The sequence below is a fragment of the Rana temporaria genome, chromosome 5 (genome assembly GCF_905171775.1).
Source record: "Rana temporaria chromosome 5, aRanTem1.1, whole genome shotgun sequence".
Classification (NCBI taxonomy): Eukaryota; Metazoa; Chordata; class Amphibia; order Anura; family Ranidae; genus Rana; species Rana temporaria.
The window spans coordinates 419,783,423-419,808,044 of record NC_053493.1 but is presented as its reverse complement, the minus strand read 5'-3'; the positions used below and the strand labels follow the sequence as shown (position 1 = coordinate 419,808,044).

The 24,622-nt window shown below is 42.4% G+C and overlaps 1 protein-coding gene across 1 annotated transcript in view; it reads right to left on the bottom strand.

Annotated features, from left to right (window-relative positions):
• Positions 1–1,034: 1,034 nt before the first annotated feature.
• Positions 1,035–24,622, bottom strand: part of MYL3 (myosin light chain 3) — a 68,012-nt gene continuing 44,424 nt past the window's right edge. The window contains exons 5-7 of the mRNA XM_040355214.1: positions 18,652–18,729; positions 9,816–9,848; positions 1,035–1,280 (exon numbers count right to left, since the gene is read on the bottom strand). Coding sequence (XP_040211148.1) covers positions 9,820–9,848; positions 18,652–18,729 — 107 coding nt within the window. The 3' untranslated portion in view covers positions 1,035–1,280; positions 9,816–9,819. The remainder of the gene's footprint in view (positions 1,281–9,815; positions 9,849–18,651; positions 18,730–24,622) is intronic.

Below are 24,622 nucleotides of genomic sequence, written 5' to 3'. Positions count from 1 at the left end.
CAGTGCCGCCTATCAGTGGCCACCTATCAGTGCCCACCAGTGCTGCCTATCAGTGCCATCAGTGCCCACCAGTGCCGCCTTATCGGTGCCCACCAGTGCCGCCTATCAGTGCCCACCAGTGCCGCCTTATCGGTGCCCACCAGTGCCGCCTATCAGTGGCCACCAGTGCCACCTGAGAGGTGGCACTAATGGGTGAAACTGAAGGGCATTGATAGGTGGCACAGGTGGGCACTGAGAATTGGCAATAATAGGTGGCATTGATAGGTGGCACTGATAGCTGGCAATAATGGGCACTGATGAGTGGCAGTGATGAGTGGCAGTGATGGGCACTGATCGATTACACTGATAGGCAGCATTACTAGGTGGCACTGATTGGCATCACAGGTGGGCATTGATAGTTGGCACTTGGGGGCATTGATAGGTGGCACTGTGGGCATTGACAGGTGGCAATGGCAGGTGGCACTGGCAGGCGGTATCTTTGGGCACAGAGGAGGCAGATGTGCCTCCTTCCTCTTCGGGACGGATGTCCCTTGTAAACAAGCCGGTGATCGGCTTTATTTTCTCCTCACACTGTCAGCGTGAGGAGAGAAAAAAAAACGATTACAGATTCTTTGTTTACATCATGTGATCAGCTGTCATTGGCTGACAGCTCATCACATGGTAAGGAGCCGGGACCAGCCCCTTACACGGATCTGTGATCCACCGAGTCTCAGTGACTCTGTGATCACAGCGCGCGTGCAAAGGGGACGATGTCTATTGACGTCCTCCCGGATTTTCAGGCCCGCGCTGTAGCCGTCATTTGACTGAATCTCGGGCCTCTAGTGGTTAATATTGAATTTTAAAGGGGTTCGGATTTGGTGCTCATGTTTAGCCGAACCCACGTCTGCTCGTCTCATCCCTATATCCAATTTAACCTTTTCGACAACTCAACAGAGTCTGGCAGGTGATAGAACATGAAAAACTCGAGAACAGAAGGGATCTGGAAGGGAGATGTTTGTACAACTTCAAAGAAGACAACGAAGACTCCTAGACAATGAAGGCCATCAGAAAAGCTTTATTGGCTACACTTTGTACAAAGTTCTATGTTGTTAAGTATAACAAAAATATATGGGCAACGCACAGTCCTGCTTGAGTCGAAAAATCTTGACTTTTTGGTAGGAAGTTGTCACTCCGGGATGGGAACGTTACACATTTTGGAGGATTTTTGATTGAAAGATCCAGTCTGAAGATGAAGGCTGTCATTTCATTTAATGAGTTTGTGATGAAGTACTGCAGGAGAACTTAAAAGAATAAAAAAATATATAAATAAATGATTAGATAAACAGATAAAGAAAAAGAAAGATATAGATAAACAGAGAGAGAAATATAAAGATATAGATAAACAGAGAGAGAAATAGAAGGATATAGATAATCAGAGAGAGAAATAGAAAGATATAGATAAACAGAGAGAGAAATATAAAGATATAGATAATCAGAGAGAGAAATAGAAAGATATAGATAAACAGAGAGAGAAATAGAAAGATATAGATAAACAGAGAGAGAAATAGAAAGATATAGATAAACAGAGAGAGAAATATAAAGATATAGATAATCAGAGAGAGAAATAGAAGGATATAGATAATCAGAGAGAGAAATAGAAAGATATAGATAAACAGAGAGAGAAATATAAAGATATAGATAATCAGAGAGAGAAATAGAAAGATATAGATAAACAGAGAGAGAAATATAAAGATATAGATAAACAGAGAGAGAAATAGAAAGATATAGATAAACAGAGAGAAAAATAGAAGGATATACAGTAGATAAACTAGAAGACATGTATACCAAATGCCTTTCATCATGTCCATTTCCATTTGGTAAAATCCAAAAAGTGAGGTGAGGGTAATGTTGGCAATGGAAGACTTAATAAAGAAAGTCATTATAAATGTTCTATACACAAAAAAATATGTGCTGAAAAAAAAAAATAGACGCCAAATAACACTATATTGGTTGTACACATGAATTATGTATTTTTAATCATGTTCTTTGTTTTTGTATTACTTTTTTTATACAATGTAACAAATGGCCCCTCATTAGCCTCATTATTTCACCTCTATTTTTACAGAAAATTAGACACAAGTAAAATAAAAAATGAAAGTTGGCGGTACACAAACAATAATAAAATACACATAAAAGAAGGACTTAAACCAAAATGACAAAGATCGCTAAATTTGAGAAAGCAAAGTACCCTAATCCCCTAATCCAAAAAAAAATAAAAGAAGATTTTGCTAACAAACTTAGCTCAACAAGCAACATTTTTAATTTCTGCTTAAAGCGGAGGTTCACCGCTAAATTGCTATTTTTCCCCTTAGATGGATGCTCATTTTGTCTAGGGGAATCGGCTAGTTGTTTTAAAATCTAAGCCGTACTTACCTTTTTAGAGAGCGATCTTCTCCGCCACTTCCGGGTATGGGCTGCGGGACTGGGCGTTCCTTCTTGATTGACAGTCTTCCGACAGGCTTCCGACGGTCGCATCCATCGCGTCACGATTTTCCGAAAGTAGCCGAACGTCGGTGCGCAGGCGCAGTATTGAGCCGCACCGACGTTTGGCTTCTTTCGGCTACTAGTGACGCGATGGATGCGACCCTCGGAAGCCTTTCGGAAGCCTGTCAATCAAGAAGGAAAGCCCGCTCCCGCAGCCCATACCCGGAAGTGGCGGACATGATCGCCCTCTACAACGGTAAGTACTGCTCGGATTTTAAAACAACTAGCCCATTCCCCTAGACTAAATGAGCATCCATCTAAGGGTATCTAAGGGTAAAAAAACATTTATGGGAGAACCCCCTCTTTAAATCACACCTCACACATCCCTACTGACCTACAGTATGTCAATCAGGGCCGAAACAACTAATCGATTATGAAATTAATCCATTACAATTTTCATAATCGATAAATCGGCCAGTAACATAATGGGGTTAAAAAAACTAAAATTAGCCCTACAAATCTCTCCTGTAAATATTACTTTCACTGTCCCACAGTAAAAAAAAATGAACCCCTTACACTAGCGATTATTTGCTCTTTTTGTACTTATTTTAGTTTTTTTAACCCCCCCATTATGTTACTAAACATCTCAGGCCGGGGTCACACCTCTGTGTTTTTTGGTGCTTTTTGCAGAAACACACTACAGTTCGTTTACATGTTTTCCTATGGGCAGGGCCGGACTTACCATTGGGCTTGACTGGCCTCAAGCCCATGGGCCCCGTCCAATAGGGGGCTCTTGCCTGTTAAAATCTCCTTACTTTTTTCTTTGATTATTTCTTCAGCGCATGCGCTTCCCATCCACTGAGCCACGGCACGCTCTGTGCCTGCTGTCCCTCCATCTCTCTCTCTCTCTCCTTCTTTCCCTCCTTCTCTCCCTCTTTATTTCTCCCTCCATCCCTCATTCATCTCAGACTAACCACACCCCCTTCAGAGCCACGTCCATTGAGCCACGCCCACTATTTTGCATGAACCACACCCGTGTTTCATACTGTATAGAAGGTAGGGTCCCAAAGTGACTCAAGCCCAGGGGCCCCCACCACCCTAAGTTCTGCCCTGCCTATGGGACACGTTCACATCCGTGATTTTTTTTCCCCGCTGCTGCGTATTTGGAAAGGGCGGGGACTTTTTAACGCAAAACGGTGCTATTATTTATTTATTTTGGTTCAATATACTTCAATGGAGAAGCTGCAGAAAAGCATGAAATGTGTTTTTGCGGGAATTTGTGGTTTGTAATCTGCCCAACAACAAATAGGCCCAAAAAAAAAAAATGCAAATTTTTTTTTTTTTAGGCTATTATCCGATTAAATTTGATTAATCAAAACAATAATTGGCCAACTAATCGATTATGAAAATAATCGTTAGTTGCAGCCCTAGTGTCAATATTCTTTTTTATTTAATTACTTTATTTTTTTATTAATCTTTTTCTCAAATACAAAAAATGTTAAATTTATCCAAGATTCTATTGCAATATACATTATTCCCATTAATTATTCGATATACAGAATCTTGATGAATATCTATTAGTTACTTTATCATTAAAACAAAATACATTTCATCATTTATCCTACTATCTTCCATGTCCATTCATCCTAACATCCATTAAAAAATAAAATAAAAATTACTTTCTGTAACGGAATGGCCCGTGATACCCAGAGACTTTTGAAGGATGCAGGGTACTCCTGTGCCAGCTTCACTAATGACTTTTGTGTCTAGGGTCATCCTATGTCCAATAGGGGCATAGGATGACTGAGAAATGATATCATGAATTACATGAGATGGGACAGTAATGATAATTCATGTATTGCAGGATATCTTGAAATATTACAAGTTGTTAATTCTGACCCCAACAGGTCAATAGGAGAGTGACTCCTTCAATGTGGAACATAGACTGTTGATGTGCTAATTAAGTCTGCTACTGTAAAGATGTTAATTGATGTTAATCGCCTCCAGCTACATGGCTGTAGTGATGAAAGCTTGCTGTGATTGAATTCTATTGTCTATTGTGTTAATTAAGCCTGGCTCCTAAGATATTTCATGGTGCTATGCTAACTAACCCTGTATTGTGTGAAAGTTCTATTGATGCTAATATGTGTTGTGAATTAACACACTCTAAAAGTCATGATGTCAATAGGAGAGTGACTCATTCAATGTGGTACATAGACTGTTGAGGTGCTAATTAAGTCTACCTGGCTGTAGTGATTAAAGCTTGCTGTGATTGCTTTCTATTGTCTATTGTGCTAATTAAGTCTGCCTCTCAAGAACCTTTCATTGTGTGAAGTTCTATTGATGATAATATGTGTTGTGACCTAGGACCCTCTAAAGGTCAGACGTCAGACTTATGTTCACTAAAGGAATATGGATTGTGTAGCAGGTGAGAATAGCTTATCGCGGAGTCAGAATGTCTGGGTAATAATTAGTAATTAGTTCATGTAGATTATCTGAATGTCATTATCTAACGGAATGTGTATTGAAGTTCCTTGTGTCATGTGGTGGGAGGAGTTGAGTCATTGTCCATATTTGGTTTCTATCTGTATAAAGAGAGCTGAGTTTACCATTAAAGTATTCATTCGTTTGGAACCAGAGAACAGAGCTTGTGTCTCGTTATTCTGGGAAAATCCATATGGATCGTGTCTGCTCGATTGTCGGATAAGCTGTCTTGGGTTGGTGGAATGGAATATCGTAAACGGTGTTAACCCCTGACTGTTACACTTTCTATTGCTGTTTCAAACACAAATATATATATATATATATATATATATATATATATATATATATATATATATATATATATATATATATATATATAAAACAGGAATTTTAGCTCTTACAGAAAGAAAAAGAAACAACTCAAAGAAGCAGCAAATATAATATTAATATCTCTGCTTATAGAGCATTTTTTTTTATTTTTACCAAAACAAAAGCAAAAACAAAAGGAAGAAGGGAGAGGAATAGAGAAGGAGGCAAAGAGGATAAAAAAGAAATAAAATAATAATAATAAAAAAAAAATAGAGGGATAAATGCCAATGCTCTGCGTTCTATTCCAGACCTGGGATTATAAATAAAGAGAGTATTGAACTTCTATTGCACCATATCTATCCAGATATTGTATAGTGTGTTTCAATATTCTATGTTTTCGGGTAAATGTATGAAATTATGTTATTAAGTATGTATTTTATGGGTAATTTGGATAAAACTTCAGAGTATCTGATTGGATGCTAAGAGACAATGGGCGGATCTCAGTCGTAAATGTCGTCATTTTATGATATTATTGAGTTTGAAATATTCCTCACATGTCAACACTGAGGCTTTAATTGATGTATAAAACATTATAAATGAGCTTTCTGTGGTTAAAGTATTTCTCTTATGGTCGGTTATGTAACTATTTTTATTATGCTGAGGAAAAAGAGAAAAAAACAGAATTCTGCAACCAAGTTTCTTTTTTAAGCTGGAAACAAATATATTTTTAGACACCTACTGACACGTCTTCTGCCCAATCTTTGAACTCCTCATCAAGGCAAGGGAAAAAAAAGAGAAAGAGAGGATAGGAGATTGGAGAGGAGAGGAGAGAAGTGAAGAGAAGAGAAGTGAAGAGGAGAGAAGAGGGAGAGAAGAGGAAGAGGAAGGGGGAGAGAAGAGAAAAGAAGAGGGAGAGAAGAGGGCAGGAAAGTAGAGTGAAGTAGAAGAGGGAAGGATAGGAAAAGAGAGGAGGAATGGAAATGAGAAGGGATAAAGAAAGGAGAGGGAGATTGGGTAGAAGAGGAGAGGGTAGGAGAGTCATGTAAAGGAGACGAGGGGAGGAGAGGAAAGGAAAAGAGAGAAGAGGAGAGGGGGGGAGGAGAGGAAAAGAGAGGAGAGGAAAAGAGAGGAGGAATGGAAAGGATAGGGGATAAAGAAATGAGAGGGAGACTGGGTAGAAGAGGAGAGGGTAGGGGAGTCAAGTAAAGGAGATGAGGGGAGGAGAGGAGAGGAGAGGGGAGAAGAGAAAAGGAGAGGGGAGGGGGAAAGAGGAAGGAGAGAAGATGGGATGGAGAGAGAGGGAAAGAGAAGAGAAGAGGGAAGGGAGAGAGAGGAGGGAGAGTGGAGAGAAGAGAACTGAAGAGAAGTGAAGAGGAGAGAATAGGAAGAGGGAGAGAAGAGGAAGAGGAAGGGGGAAAGAAGAGGGAGAGAAAAGGGCAGGAAAGTAAAGTGAAGGAGAAGAGGGAAGGAGAGGAAAAGAGAGGAGGAATGGAAATGAGAGGGGATAAAGAAAGGAGAGGGAGACTGGGTAGAAGAGGAGAGGGTAGGAGAGTCATGTAAAGGAGACGAGGGGAGGAGAGGAAAGGAAAAGAGGGGAGGAGAGGAAAGGAAAAGAGAGAAGAGGAGAGGGGGAGGAGAGGCAAGAGAGGAGAGGAGAGGAAAAGAGAGGAGGAATGGAAAGGAGAGGGGATAAAGAAATGAAAGGGAGAATGGGTAGAAGAGGAGAGGGTAGAAGAGTCAAGTAAAGGAGATGAGGGGAGAAGAGGAGAGGAAAGGGGAGAAGAGGAGAGGAAAGGGGAGAAGAGGAGAGGAAAGGGGAGAAGAGAAAAGGAGAGGGGAGGGGGAAAGAGGAAGGAGAGAGAGTAGGAGAGGAGAGAGGAGGAGGGAAGGAGAAGGTATGGAAGAAGACAACAGGACTGTAAAGTGGGCGGAGAGGAGAAGGGTTGAGAGTAGAGTGCAGAAGAGTGGAGTTTAGGAGAGGGGAAGAGAAGAAAAGTAGAAAGGGGAGGAGAGAGCAGTATAGGGAATAAGGAGAGAAATGTAGAGGGGAGGAGGGAAAATTAGGAAAGGGGAGGGAGGGATGAAGGGGAGGAAAGGAGTGGATTGGAATGGGGAATGCAGAGGAGAGGGGAGTATGGAGGTCATTTTAGTGGGAAAGGGATAAGAGAACTGGTAGTAGAGAGGAGATAAGAGGGAAAATAAGAGAAGAGAACTGAAGAGAGGACAGTGGGAGTGAAAAAGGGGGAGGTGAGCAGATGGAGAAGGGAGAGTGGAGGTGAAGAGAGGTAAAGATGGGGAAAGGGGAAGATTTGTTTGGGGTGAGAAGGGTAGAGGAGCAGGGGAGTAAAAAAAAGGGGAAAGAGGAGTGGGAACAGAAATAAATGAGAGGAGATGCCAAGAAGAGAAATATCTAGAAGGGAAGGGGAGGCTTTAGACAATTGAGGAGAGAGGGAATAGAGTGGGGGCAGAAGAGGGGAGAGAAAAGATAAAAATGTAAAGAGATGAATATAAGAGAGATGGAGGAACATATAGAGGTGAAGAAAAAAAGGAGGAGTAGAGAAGCGGAAGAGACTATGAAGATGATGAAAGGGAGAGGTAAAGGAAAAAGAGAGGGAGAGGAGAGGTAAATGAGATGAGGGGGAGAGGAAAAGGAGAGTACAAGAAGACAAAGAGAAGTAAGGGCGATGAAGGGGATAGAATGAGGAGAATTAAAAGAGATGAAGGAGACCGGGAGGGGTAAAGGAGATGAAGCGTAGAGGGAGAGGGAGAGGAGAGGTAAAGGAGATGAAGGAGATAGGGAGATGAGAAGGGGAGGATACCTAAAGAAGATGAAGGAAAGAGGGAAAGGCAGAAGAGGGGACATGGAGACAAAGAGGGAGAGGTAAAGTAGATGAAGGAGAGGAGAGGTAAAGGGGATGAAGGAGATAGGGAGAGGATGAGGAGAGGTAAATGAGATGAAGGAGAGAGGGAGAGGAGAAGGGTAGGAGACCTAAAGAAGATGAAAGAAAGAGGGAGAGGGAAAGGTTGAGAAGATAGGTAAAGTAGATGAAGGGGAGAGGGTGAGAATAGGGAGAGGTAAAAAGTAGATGAAGAGGAGAGGGAGAAGTAAAGGAGATAAAGGGGAGAGGACAGGGAGAGGTATAGGAGATGAAGAGGACAGGGAGAGGTAAGGTAGATGAAGAGGACAGGGAGAGGTAAAGTAGATGAAGGGGAGAGGGAGAGGTAAAGTAGATGTAGAGGAGAGGGAGAGGTAAAGGAGATGAAGAGGAGAGGGAGAGGTAAAGTAGATGAAGAGGAGAGGGAGCGATAAAGGAAATGAATAGGAGAGGGAGAGGTAAAGGAGATTAAGGGGAGAGGGAGGTAAAAGATGAAGGGGAGAGGTAAAGGAGATGAAGGGGAGAAGGAGAAGTAAAGAAGACGAAGGGGAGAGGGAGAGGAGATGAAGGGGAGAGGAAGAGGTAAAGGAAATTAAGAGGAGAGGGAGAGGTAAAGGAGATTAAGGGGAGAGGGAGAGGATAGGGAGAGGTAAAGGAGATGAAGGGGAGAGGGAGAGGTAAAAGATGAAGGGGAGAGGGAGAGGATAATGAGAGGTAAAGGAGATGAAGGGGAGAGGGAGAAGTTAAGGAGATGGAGGGGAGAGGGAGAGGATAGGGAGAGGTAAAGGAGATGAAGGGGAGAGGGAAAGGATAATGAGAGGTAAAGGAGATGAAGGGGAGAGGGAGAGGTAAAAGAGATGAAGCGGAGAGGGAGAGGTAAAGGAGATGAAGATGAGAGGGAGAGGATAGGGAGAGGTAAAAGAGATGAAGGGGATAGGAGGAGAGGGAGAGGTAAAGGAGATGAAGGGGAGAGGGAGAGGATAGGGGGAAGTAAAGGAGATGAAGGGGAGAGGGAGAGGTAAAGGAGATGAAGCGGAGAGGGAGAGGTAAAGGAGATGAAGATGAGAGGGAGAGGATAGGGAGAGGTAAAGGAGATGAAGGGGATAGGAGGAGAGGGAGAGGTAAAGGAGATGAAGGGGAGAGGGAGAGGATAGGGGGAAGTAAAGGAGATGAAGGGGAGAGGGAGAGGTAAAGGAGATGAAGGGGAGAGGGAGAGGTAAAGGAGATGAAGGGGAGAGGGAGAGGATAGGGAGAGGTAAAAGAGATGAAGGGGAGAGGCAGAGGTAAAGGAGAGGAAGGGGAGAGGGAGAGGTAAAGGAGAGGAAGCGGAGAGGGAGAGGATAGGGAGAGGTAAAGGAGACGAATGGGAGAGGGAGAGGTAAAGGAGATGAAGGGGAGAGGGAGAGGTAAAGGAGATGAGAGGGAGAGGGAGAGGTAAAGGAGATGAAGGGGAGAGGGAGAGGGCAAATTATCACTTAATTTTAACAAGGAAAAGTGTCCTCTTCAGTGTGCGTTACCAGCTAGAAATTCCCATGTTTCTGATTTTGGTGAACCGACATCATGAAATCTGGTTACTTCGGATTGAACTCAATGGAGAGACAGGCAGAGCGTGAACTTTTGCTGGAATTGGTCAAAAGATAATTCAATTTATTGGGTGTTCCCAGTCAGCAGCGTTCATCTTACCTATTTAGCCATCCAGGATGTGCTTCACAAAGGCTGAAAGAAAAGAAGAGAAGAATTGTTAGTATTGGAGCCATGACTATCCTTGTTAGTATTGGAGCCATGACTATCCTCCAAGGGGAAGACTTCCCATTACCTCTGCATTCTTCTCCGCATTAGCCTGTTACTGGAAACATGAATCGGTGTCGTCACGTGACTTTCCTCCAGAAGGATAACATTGCGAAACCATGGCTGCCACTTCTCTCCTCTTAACCCTAATCCCGTGATTGCAGACTAAGCACCCTTACCTGGAAAATCTCCTCCAACATCTCTTGGGGATTAAATCAGCCATCTTGGCTTGGTTCTTCCCTCTCTGTTTTTTTTTTTTTATCAATATTAGTCGGATCCGTTACCAAAACATGACATTTTTGTCTTTCTCCCCGAACGCTGTCCACGGATGACTAATATTTTTCCTCTCGGAGTTCTCAGCTGGCCCTTTGGCTTCCATATCAAACAACGTTGTAAACAAGCATTAGAGAGAACACGGCCGATGACAGGAATCTCACAGCGAACCTTCCTGCCAACTTAGCGAGACGAAAATCTCCCAAAAACGTCCAACTTTTTTCAGATGTCGTAACATTTCTTTTAGCCCTTGCAAGTTTTTTTTTCCCTTTTTTTCCCCCTCAGCTATGAGAATGCTTCCCTTTCGGTTCATGACGTTTTCATTTTGGAGCAGAAAAAAAAAAAAAAAAACGACTTGAACAAAAGAGAAATTCGGAACCTGAACTTTGTATTCTGGTAAAAAAAACAGAAACTGGCGGCCAAGGAAAATATGAGGAATATTGTTCAACTGGAAGCTGAGTATAAAAACAAGTAGCAATTACATCACCGGCATGGGAGAGGCCTGTAGGACATTCTACTTCTTCAAACTGGGGAGGGGGGGGGGTTGGGTAACAGGGAAGGGGGGGGGACTTAATGTTATTAGAATGACGAGGATTGAAATACGTGAAGTTTAGAGAGTTGGTTCCCTTTGGATGAAGGATTTATTACCGGCTCAGCGTTCTGCCTCCTCCTCCCAGATGGACAACAACCATGTGATGAAATGTCAGATTTAGTCAGATTGATTAAATAACCTTTTCCATGGGAAACTTTCTCCAAAATTGAACTATTTTTGGATAAGAAGAGTGAAAAATAAACACTGAGGCAATCCTTCCACTGACAGATACAAAGCAACTTCCATCCATCTAGACCAGTGGTCTCCAAACTGCGGCCCGGGGGCCAGATGTGGTGGCCCTTTGCTTGCATTCATCTGGCCCTTGGGGCACTATTTCACCAACTGACACCAATCATGGGGTACCATTCCCCCTACCTACACCAACAATGGGGTACTATTTCTCCCATTGATACCAACAATAGGGTACTAATTCTCCCATTAAAACAAATGATGGGGCATTTTCTACTCCCACTGGCCACAGTCCGGCCCCCCTAAAGCCTAAAGGATGGTAAATTGGCCCTTTGCTTACAAAGTTTGGAGACCCCTGATCTAGACAAATATCCAATCCATCATATCCATCTATCCAATCATCCATCCTTCCATATATATCTCCATTACATCATTTTGATATCCACATAACCATCAATCCAACCACCTTTCCATCCATCCATTCTTCCATCCATTCATTCAATTATCCATCCAATCAGCTATCCATCCATTAATTTATCCATCCATCCGTTTTTACATCCATTAATCCATCTATTAATCACACATCCATTCAATTATCCGTCCATCCATTCACCCAATCATCTATCCATCCATCCAGCCCTCCATAGATCAAGTCCATCATATCCATATCCATGTACCCATCTCTCCAACCATCCATTCATTCTTCCATCCATCCATTCATTCTTCCATTTTTTCATTCATCCAATCATCCATCCACCCAGTTCATTATATCCATATCCACATACCCATCTCTCCAACCATTCATCCAATCTTCTATCTATTCATTCTTGTATTTATTCTTCCATCTGTAGTGAAGTCATATATAGTGTAGTCCGGTTAGATAATTGATATTTAGTAGGGCTGTGGAAATTAACTATTAATTCATCGATTAATCTTTAATTTTTTTGATCGATCAATTTTTTTTTGATCGATCAATTTTTTTTTGATCAATCAAAATTCTTTTGATTGGTACTCACCTCTCCGCCGGCTTCCGGGCCTTCAGGGAGTTCCGTCGGAGATCCGGTGATGTCACGGAGACCGGCGGTGCTTGCCGTGTCTTCATATCTGCATGCCGGCGGGACCTTACTATCTGCCACACGCAAGGGCTGTTACACTTCCCTCTATCACTTCCCTCTATCAACCTGGGATTCTACAGCCATCCACTGGTGGTTGTGATAGTTCCCTTCACGGGACATCTACATGCCAACGGACTGATGTTAACCCCTCCTCATCTGGATTCAGCAGTGGCATTGTTGTACACATTTTTATACCAGTATCATACTTTACATGTTTTTATGACTGCTTTTGCTACCGTTTGGTATTACTCCCACCATTTTTACAGGTTATGTAGCTACATCGATTTTATCTCCAGTGCAATATTTATTTTGTTACCTACTTGAAGACTATAAAAGTTTTAATGCTATTCCCATCGAGCGCTGCCTTTGTGTGTTTTTTGTATCCTGCTATCCATTTTCCAGTGGTTGGTAGCTGCACTGGGAATCAGCCTGCAAGGAGATCAGCTAAAAGTAGTTGGATCTTTATGTATGTTATAATTAATCGAAATTAGTAGATTAATCGATTAAAAAAAGAATTGATTAATCGAACACGAAAATTTTGATCAGTAACAGCCCTAATATTTAGGTATTAGTATGATGACTATAAATTATGTTGTTCCGCAGCAACACACCAGGCTCTCCAGAGAGTGCATTTATTTGACTTCCAATACAGAATAAAGTCCAAATTCCACAGATGATACAAATCCAACAGAGTAATTCAAAGTTCCATCTGACTAGATCAGCTCTAGACCTGTGCCATACCCAGAGAATACACAGAGAATATTCTGATCCCTTCTAGACCTGTGCCTTATTCATACAGAGAATATACAGAGAATATTCCCAGTGACAAGACTCACCTCCAGGATTATATTCCCTATTCACTGAATGGCTGAGCAATTTGATTGACCGTCTTTGATCTACATCCTGTCTTTCAGAGTAACAGATAATGACCCCAGCCGGAGACGGCTTCAATCATCACCTATTCCTAATTTTCCATTCTTGCATACTAATAAGCTTCCTAATTAGATTACATGTGGCCTGAGTACAGGTTTGATGTGTAAAATAGAATCATCCTGTCTCTTTGCCTATTGACAATCGACAAGCCTCTTTTGATGTGTAACATGTAATTATCTTAACAGGTACCAAATGTCAACTGAAATCTGGCCTGGTCAATTTTGGACTTATAATAATACAACATGTGTATATATATATAATATCCCACACAAATCGGCCAACATATTACAACATATATTGCAACACCATCCAATCATCCATCCATTTATTCAGTTCATCATGTCCATATCCACATACCCATCCAACCATTCATTCATTATTCCATCCATCCAATCATCTATTCATCCATCCAGATATCCATTACATCCTTTTGATATCCACATAGTCATCAATCCACCCACCCACCCATCCATCCATTCACCCATCCACCCACCCATTCAATTATCCATCCGTTCTTACATCCATTAATCCATCTATTAATCACACATCCATTCAATTATCTGTCCATCCATTCACCCAATCATCTATCCATCCATTCAGCCCTCCATAGATCAAGTCCATCTTATCCATATCCACATACCAATCTCTCCAACCATCCATTCATCCATCCATTCATTCTTCCATTTTTTCATTCATCCAATTCATCATATCCATATCCACATATCGATCCAACCATCTATCCATTCATCCATCCATCCAATCATCCAATCATCCAATCATTCATCCACATATCCAGTCCTCATCCATATCCAGGTACTCATCTTTCCAACCATCCATCCATTCTTCAATTTTTTCATTCATTCAATCATCCAATTCATCATATCCATATCCACATACCCATCGAACCATCTATCCATTCATCCATTCTTCCATCCATCCAATCATTCATCCACATATCCAGTCCTCATCCATATCCAGGTACTCATCTTTCCAACCATCCATCCATTCATTCTTCAATTTTTTCATTCATCCAATCATCCATCCACCAAGTTCATAATTTCCATATCCACATATCCATCCAACCATCTATCCATTCATCCAATCATTCATCCATATATCCAGTCCATCATATCTATATCCACATACCCATCTCTCCAACCATCCATCCATTCATCCATCCATCCATTCATTCTTCCATTTTTCATTCATCCAATCATCCAATTCATCATATCCATATCCACATATCGATCCAACCATCTATCCATTCATCCATTCTTCCATCCATCCAATCATTCATCTACATATCCAGTCCTCATCCATATCCACGTACTCATCTTTCCAACCATCCATCCATTCATTCTTCAATTTTTTCATTCATTCAATCATCCATCCACCAAGTTCATCATATCTATATCCACATATCCATCCAACCATCCATCCATTCATCTATTCTTCCATCCAATCATCCATACAATCATTCATCCACATATCCAGTCCATCATATCCATATCCACATACCCATCTCTCCAACCATCCATCCATTCATCCATCATTCTTCCATTTTTTCATTCATCCAATCATCCAATTCATGATATCCATATCCACATATCGATCCAACCATCTATCCATTCTTCCATTCATCCATCCATCCAATTAACCATCCACATATCCAGTCCTCATCCATATCCACGTACTCATCTTTCCAACCATCCATCCATTCATTCATTCTTCCATCCATTCATTCTTCAATTTTTTCATTCATTCAATCATCCATTTACCCAGTTCATCATATCCATATCCACATATCCATCCAACCATCTATCCATTCATTCATCCATTCTTCCATCCAATTATTCATCCACGCATCCAGTCCATCATATCCATATCCACATACACATCTCTCCAACCATTCATCCAATCTTCCATATATTCATTATTTTACTTATTCTTCTATCCAATCATCCATCCATCCATCCATCCATTTATTTAGTTCATCATGTCCATATTCACATATCCATCCAACCATCCATCCATTCATTCATTCATTCATTCATTCATGAATTCATTATTCCATCCCAGGGGCGGACTGACCATTGAGTCACTTGGGCACTGCCCGAGGGTCCCATGCCACTAGGGGGCCCCATCAGGGTTGCCAGGCTCAGTAAAACCAGGGACAGTATGTAAAAATCTATGTTTTTTTTAGATCTGTCCCTGATATGTCCGAAACCGACATGCTTTTGATGTGAAAATCCCGAGATTTTAGCTGCCCCGCCTCCTGGCTTGGTGGCCATCTGTAAGCCCAGGGGCCCCATAATCTTTTATTGCCCGGGGGGCCCCAGGAGTTGTCAGTCCACCCCTGTTCCATCCAACCATCCATCCACAACCCATAGCAGGGGATGCAGGGAATCCAACACTCCCATAGTGAGGTAGAAGTCGGAGGAAGGAAATACGGCCTGCGGGGGAGGGGGGGGGGAGGCACCCAATTTTCCCAGAAGTGTTGAGTGTTAAAGACTTTATGGAGGCTGTGAGTGTGGGAGTCAGAGAAGTTTGGAGAGGTAAGTGTTCACCGTCTTCTATCACAGGGACCCGTTGATTACTTTTCTTGGGAGAACAAATAAGTAGCTTCAAGGGCGGAGCCATGCAAAAAATATTCCTGGGTCAGCTGTACATTTAGGACCGCTGGTAAAGAAATATACAGGAACACCACACCTTCCTTTTAACCAAAACAAAGATGACTTCAGCCGCCTTAACACTACAATTGTATTCAACCACTTGCCGACCATCTAACCACGATATACGAGCCACGAGCTCCGTGACCGCGCCCGCGGGACCCGATGTACGTCGGTGTCCCACGATCGCGTCACGGAGCTGCAGAACGCGGAGATGCCTATGTAAACAAGGCAGGGGCGGACTGACAACTCATGGGGCCCCCGGGGCAATAGAAGATTATGGGGCCCCTGGGCTTACAGATGGCCACCACGCCAGGATTTTCACATCAAAAGCATGCCGGTTTCGGACATATCAGGGACAGATCTAAAATAAGTAGGGTTGTCCCGATACCGATATCGGGACCGATTCCGAGTATTTAAAGAAACCCCCCCCCCCCCCGCTGCCGCTACGTCGAATCCCGCCGCATCCCCGCTGCCTCCGCCGCTTGGGTAATACGGGCGGGGAACATTACAGCTTTCATTTGAATAGCTGTAGTGTTTCCCGTCGCGCCACGTATAGACACTCCCCCTTGCTCGGGTGAACTGTCCAATCCCGAGCAAGGGGGAGTGTCTATACGCAGCGCGGCGCAAAACGCTACAGCTATTCAAATGAAAGCTGTAATGTTCCCCGCCCGTATTAACCAAGCGGCGGCGCGGCAGCATGTAGGTAAGGCTGCATATGGGGGGACATGGCTGCATATGGGGGGACATGGCTGGATATGGGGGGACATGGCTGCATATGGGGGGACATGGCTGCATATGGGGGGACATGGCTGGATATGGGGGGGACATGGCTGCATATGTGGGGGACATGGCTGCATATATGGGGTGAACATGGCTGCATTTTGGGACACATTTTAAAAAAAAGTATCGGTATTCGGTATCGGCGACTACTTGAAAAATAGTATCGGTACTTGTACTCAGTCCTAAAAAAGTGGTATCGGGACAACCCTAAAAATAAGCATAGATTTTTATATACTGTCCCTGGTTTTACTAAGCCTGGCAATCCTGATGGGGCCCCCTAATGGTCAGTCCGCCCCTGAAACAAGGCATTTGCCTGTTCTGCCTAGTGACAGAACTGTCATCTCGGGAGCAGTCATCACTGTCATGTCACTTGTAGCCCATCCCCCCCCGCACACAGTGAGAATCACTCCCTAGGACACACTTAACCCCTTCCTTGCCCCCAGTGTTTAACCCCATTCCCTGCCAGTGTCATTTACACAGTTATCAGTGCATTTTTATAGCACTGATCGCTGTATAAATGACACTGGTCCCAAAATAGTGTCAAAAGTGTCCGCCGTAATTTTGCCGCCAAAAAAAATAATAATAATAAAAATGCCATAATTCTATCCCCTATTTTGTAGACGCTATGACTTTTGCGCAAACTAATCAATATACGCTTATTGCGAGTTTTTTTTTACCCAAAATATGTAGAATACGTATCGGCCTAAACTGAGGAAAAAAAAAGTTTTTTTTTTTATATTTATTATAGCAAAAAGTAAACATATTGCTTTTTTTTAACATTGTCGCTCTTTTTTTGTTTATAGCGCAAACCAATCAATAAACGCTTATTGCGATTTTTTTTTAAACAAAAATATGTAGAAGAATACGTATCGGCCTAAACTGAGGAATTATTTTTTTTGTGGTGATATTTATTATAGCAAAAAGTAAACAATATTGTTTTTTTTTTTTATTCAAATTAGTCGCTCTTTTTGGGTTTATAGCGCAAAAAAAAAAAAAAAAAAATGCAGAGGTGATCAAATACCACCAAAAGAAAGCTATATTTGTGGGGAAAAAAAGGACGTCAATTTTGTTTGGGAGCCATCAGGAATTATGGGGCCCCTTACACAGCTTCAGGCATGGGCCCCCTGGAGCAGAGAACTGGAGGGGGGGGGGGGGGTGCTGCCGCCTGAAATTGAGAAGCAGGGGGGGGGGGGGGGCATTTACAAAAAAAGAAGAAATAAAGAAGAATATATATAAAAAAAAGGGGGGGGTAGCCATCCGGGGCCTTCTGGGCCCTTTAATAAAAAGAAAAAAAATATATAGATTTTGTTTTTAAAAAAGAGGGTTGCCATCTGGGGCCCTAGGGACCTCTGGGCCCTATATATATATATATATATATATATATATATATATATATATATATATATATATATATATATATATATATATATATATATATATAAATATATACATATATATACAAATTATTATTATTTTTTATAAAAAGAAATTACAAAAAAAGGTGGGGTTGCCATCTGGGACCTTTGGGCCCTTTAATAATAATAATAAAATAAACATCTGGGCCCTTTAATAAAAAAAAAAATATATATATATATATACACAAAAGAAATAAAAAAAAAATTATGAAAAAAAGGGGGTTTGCCACATGGGGCCTTGGGGACCTCTGAGCCCTTTAATATATATATATATATATATATATATATATATATATATATATATAAATAAAAGAAATATAAAAAAAAAAAGATTTTTTTTATTAAAAAAAGGGGGTTGTCAAGGGTGGTCTCCGGACCCCTAAAAAAAAATAAAAAAGAATTGGCCCTTTAATAAAAAATAAAATTAAAATATATTAAAAAATATATATATTTTTTTTATAAAAAATAAATAAAAAAAAGGGGGGTTGCCATCTGGGGCCCTGTGGGCCTCCGGGCTCCTGGGGACCTCCGAACCCCTATAAAAAAAAAGGTATTTTTTTAAAGGGGGTTGCCATCTGGGCCCCTGGGGACCTCCGGGCCCCTTACAGGTGTACTGCCTGTACCCCCCTGATGGCGGCCCTGCGACCGCGCAATTGTCAGTTGAATCGACGCAGTGCCGAATGGCAAATAGTGCTCTGGTCAGGAAGGGGGGTAAATTCTTCCGGGGCTGAAGTGGTTAACATGATGTAAGCTTCTAATTACCTTCGTAGTTAATCAAGCCATTGGCGTCTTCCTGGCCGGACATAAGCCGATCCACTTCTTCTTCTGTCAGTTTTTCACCTAGGAGACAGACACATGATAAATGAGCCACCAATATACTGCCAAGCTTGAAAGTGGCCAATAAATATATAGACATATATAATGCTGGTAATAAAAGTGGCACCATACCATGACAAGTCATCTGGAGTCACTAGAATGAAATGACGACCACAAATGTTCGATGGGAGATTGTTGTCGGAAATTCCGACTGTGTGTATTTTAGATTAAGGATCTGGTGTGTATATTGAATTATTAACAAAAATGCCATAAAAATATCCCCTATTTTGTAGACGCTATAACTTTTGCGCAAACCAATCAATAAACGCTTATTGCATTTTTTTTTACCAAATATGTAGAAGAATACGTATCGGCCTAAACTGAGGAAAAAATATATATATTTTTTATATAGTTTTTTATGATTACGAGCAGACCAAACTGATTTTAGCACCACATCCATGAGTTTAACAGGTGGAGAAGGCAGAAAATTGGGACTTTTTGGGTGCAAAATAATTTTTTATCAAATATAATATATAAAAAAAAATGTATTTTCTATTTTGACGAGCAAAAAAAAAAGAAGCTAGTAGTTTATCAGAATTTCATTGAAACAGCAAAATGAGATGGACTTCTGAACATGTTTCGCCCATATGTCAGGCTTTTTCAGGGGATGTTGTCCAGTTTAGGGGTACAAGCCTTCTAATGAAAAGCACAAAAAACATATATATATATATATATATATATATATATATATATATATATATATCATATTAAATCAATAAATCTAAAATTGATATAGTATACATTTTTTAAATATCAAATATAGTATATAAAAATTATTTTATTTTCTACTTTGAGGAGCAAAATAAAAATAAATGGCTAGTGCAGTACAATTAAATCCAATAAATCTAAAATGTACTGTATATAGTGCGTTTTTCTGAAATGTATATAGTATACATTTCCAAAATATCAAATATAACATATACAAATTATTTTATTTTCTATTTTGAGGAGCAAAATAAAAATAAATGGCTAGTACAGTACAATTAAATCAATAAATCCAACATGTATATAGTACATTCACATTTACATTTATATATTTTTTATAATGTTAATGTACTATATAAATTAAAAATGTAATGATTTAATTGTACTGTGTTTGCTCTTCAAAATAGAAAATAAAATAATTTTTATATATTATATTTGATATCTTTTTAATTAATTTTGCACCCAAAAAGTCCCAATTTTCTTCCTTCTCCACTTTCTTTTTTTTTTTTACATATTTTTGGGGGATATTTATTATAGCAAAAAGTAAAAAAAATGTTTTGTTTTTTTCAAAATTGTCTCTCTATTTTTGTTTATAGCACAAAAAATAAAAACCGCAGAGGTGATCAAATACCACCAAAAGAAAGCTCTATTTGTGGGAAAAAAGGGACGCCAATTTTGTTTGGGAGCCACGTCGCACAACCGCGCAATTGTCAGTTAAAACATGCAAGTGCCGAATCACAAAAAGTGCTCTGGTCAGGAAGAGGGGAAAATTATTCCGGGGCTGAAGTGGTTAACCTTGAAAATGGTCAAAATTGATTAAAAAAATTTGGCTCGCTTTAACGTCAATGGGGTTTGAGTTAAAGTTCAAACTTGTAAGCTGTTTGAACCTCCTGCAAACCGACCCCAGGTATGTATGGTTCCCAGGTATGTATGGTCCCCAGGTATGTATGGTTCCCAGGTATGTATGGTTCCCAGGTATGTATGGTCCCCAGGTATGTATGGTTCCCAGGTATGTATGGTCCCCAGGTATGTATGGTCCCCAGGTATGTATGGTTCCCAGGTATGTATGGTTCCCAGGTATGTATGGCCCCCAGGTATGTATGGTCCCCAGGTATGTATGGTTCCCAGGTATGTATGGTTCTCAGGTATGTATGGTCCCCAGGTATGTATGGTCCCCAGGTATGTATGGTTCCCAGGTATGTATGGTTCCCAGGTATGTGTGGTTCTCAGGTATGTATGGTCCCCAGGTATGTATGGTTCCCAGGTATGTATGGTCCCCAGGTATGTATGGTTCCCAGGTATGTATGGTCCCCAGGTATGTATGGTCCCCAGGTATGTATGGTTCCCAGGTATGTATGGTTCCCAGGTATGTGTGGTTCTCAGGTATGTATGGTCCCCAGGTATGTATGGTCCCCAGGTATGTATGGTTCCCAGGTATGTGTGGTTCCCAGGTATGTATGGTCCCCAGGTATGTATGGTCCCTAGGTGTGACGGTATCGGTATGATATCCCCGTCAACGTTCCCTTCTTCCCATAACGAAAATCACCCCAATATTCCACGAGGAGGGATATCCCTGGAATCGCCCAGAAAGCCACACATGAGACAAGCTTACTGCTTGAACAACACAGACTTTAATGTTATATCACACAGCTTATATGTCATTTCCAAAACTGTTACAATGACAAATCTCTGCCCCCCTCACACTGGGGCTTCCATACAGATGACTAGGCAGACACGATGGAGCCGATGCTGAAAACACATTTTCTTTAGACAATGACATCAGTGACGCTGAGCACTAGCTGTACTGAATACATCAACCAGACCGCTCGACCCTGCATATAGAGAGATAATTACCACAATGAAGCAATCAGAATATTTAACACAAGCCACTTAAACACAGATCTCCTTCACACAACACAATAGATCAATTAACCTTTAGAAATAGTGAGGGGACATTAGCACGTCAATAACCTGTCAGAGGAATGAATCACATGAAATTCCTTTCTACCTCTACCCATATGGCTAGCAGGGAGCAGTAAACTGAGACATATAGGCAAATGTATCACAATGGCCCCCCTTTTGCTCCCTGCTCCGGCAAACCCGGTTGGACCTTCCCTGGTCCAGTAGGGTTGACGGGTTCAGAGCTTTTAGTCCGAGGTTAACTCCGTTTGGCATGACTGACCTCCCTTGGCAACTGCTTCAGACTCAGGTATGTCACCGGGTCGTCAGATCACACGCCGGTCAGTCCCCAAGTCTTTGTGCGATCTGCAAAGTCACCAGAAGTCAGTGTGAAGACAGCGAATGGGTCTGTGCGCCGCCGTCTAGGTGTCCCGCTATGGGAGGGGGCAGGTTATGGCTCTGAAGTGACAATCCCAGGAGATTCATAAAAAGAAAAAGTTATATTTGTTGAAATGCTGTAGCACTGGTGCTCAGAGTCCAGGGGGGGGGAGGGGAATAAGAGCCCCATAAGGTCAGCCACCCCCTGCTCCCTCCGCAGCCGCCGGTTCTCCTCTTGGAGCTTCTCCAGCTCCATCTCCAGTTCATGGAGCCTGGGGGGGTCAGCCTGCTGTGACCTCAGGTGGTTGTTCTCCTCCTCCATGCGGCTTATGCACTCCTCCAGCTCTATGTACTCACGGATCAGATCCTGCTTGCTCATGTCCTGCAGGCTCTCCACGTGGTCCTTCATCATCAGGAACTGGGTGGTGGTGTAAGGGGCCACCGGTGGGCCCTTGGCGAACATCTCGGCACGCATCTGGGACGCCCGCTGCGACTCCCTCTCCTCCAGTCGCTTCTTCTCCTCCCAGGTCAGCTTGTTATACGGCTTCCAGGACCTCTTCTTCTTGAAGGGTGGCCGGCGGTGCCTCTTTCTGCCCAGCTCCCTCCAGGGCCCCTCCGGCTCGGGGCTGGAGCCCATGACCAGCTGACAATGGTGTTCCCTGTTGTCCGTAATAACAGATTGTACCATGAGGGCTTCGTAAGGGGTGCCCAATGGTTCTTCCTGACCCAGCTCCTGGGGATCCCAAGCCGAGTCTACACAATGGGCTGCTGCTGGTGGGCGGTACCCAGGTTGAGACCAATTTGACCTGGTGTTGTCATACATGGGGCAATTCTGCTTGAAGTGACCCAGCTGTTTGCACCGGAAGCAGCGTTGTTCGTTGCCCTCCTGGCGTGGATAGCGAGGGCTAGATGTCACCGGTCTGTTAGGAGGTTGGTATCTAGCGGTTGGTGGGTGTGAGGGCACCATTTGTGGTGGAGGTTGTTCCTGTGGTGTGACCTGGTTCGTCTTGCGAGTATCTGCATATTCATCCGCCAACTTAGCGGCCTCTGGTAGAGTCATGGGCCTGCGATCTCTCACCCAGTCTTTGACGTCCGTCTGGATGTGATTGTAAAATTGCTCCAGGAGCATTAGTTGCAAAATGTCCTCTGCGGTGGTGGCCTGGCTGCTGTTAGCCCAGTTAGAGGCCGACCGGGACAATTGGCATGCCCATTCCGCATAAGAGTCTTTCGTGGTTTTGCGTGAGTCCCTGAACTTCTGTCGGTGGGACTCTGGGGTTACTGCATAACGAGCCAGGAGCGCTTCTTTAACCCGGGCGTAGCTATGGATATCCTGATCTGGCACGGTACGGAAAGCATCAGAAGCTTTGCCTGACAGTTTGCCTGACAATATTGCAACCCACTCTCCTCTAGCTATTCGGTGCAGGTTACATTGTCGCTCAAAATCCGCCAGGAAGTTATCAATCTCACAGTCCTTTTCATCAAAAGCTTTAAAAGCGCTAAACGGAATCTTCCTTGCGTCTGCTGTGCTGTACTCACTGTTTGGAGAATGTGCGGCTGCTTGTTGGACTGCTGCCAGTTTTAACTGTAGCTCTGCGTCTCTTATTTGTTTATCCTCCTGTAGTTCTGCGTCTCTTATTTGTTTGTCTCTTATTTGTTTAGCCTCCTCCGCTAACAGGTCCATCACTTTCAGCACCACATCCGCCGTTGGGTTCGGACCGAACCATGCTAGCTTCTCTCTCATTACTTTGTTGGCTGGCGATTCCTCCTCCTGAATCACTGGTGTCTCCATCTCTTGTACTGCTGGCGTTGCTGCAATCCCGTCCTCCTGGTCTAGCTCCATTGATTCTGCTATGATGACCCGCTTGGTTTTGTTGCTAGCAATCCTTCCACGAACTTCCAGTAGTTCTTCCAGTGTCTGCTTGGAATCCGGGTGTGAAGGGGAATAGAAGGGAAAAATCCCACTGCTACCAACCAATTGTGACGGTATCGGTATGATATCCCCGTCAACGTTCCCTTCTTCCCATAACGAAAATCACCCCAATATTCCACGAGGAGGGATATCCCTGGAATCGCCCAGAAAGCCACACATGAGACAAGCTTACTGCTTGAACAAGACAGACTTTAATGTTATATCACACAGCTTATATGTCATTTCCAAAACTGTTACAATGACAAATCTCCGCCCCCCTCACACTGGGGCTTCCATACAGATGACTAGGCAGACACGATGGAGCCGATGCTGAAAACACATTTTCTTTAGACAATGACATCAGTGACGCTGAGCACTAGCTGTACTGAATACATCAACCAGACCGCTCGACCCCGCATATAGAGAGATAATTACCACAATGAAGCAATCAGAATAATTAACACAAGCCACTTAAACACAGATCTCCTTCACACAACACAATAGATCAATTAACCTTTAGAAACAGTGAGGGGACATTAGCACGTCAATAACCTGTCAGAGGAATGAATCACATGAAATTCCTTTCTACCTCTACCCATATGGCTAGCAGGGAGCAGTAAACTGAGACATATAGGCAAATGTATCACACTAGGTATGTATGGTCCCCAGGTATGTATGGTTCCCAGGTATGTATGGTTCTCAGGTATGTATGGTCCCCAGGTATGTATGGTTCCCAGGTATGTATGGTCCCCAGGTATGTATGATCCCCAGGTATGTATGGTTCCCAGGCATGTATGGTTCAGCCTAGGCAAAGTGACTGATTTGGCGGATCTTTTCTGAAAATTGTGACTGTATATTGGTGTATGTCAGGAATGTGTTAATTTATTTTATTTTATTTTTTAAACACCACTGACTGCACTGATGAGACAGGTGGGCACAGTAAGGCTGCAGATGGGCACTGATGAG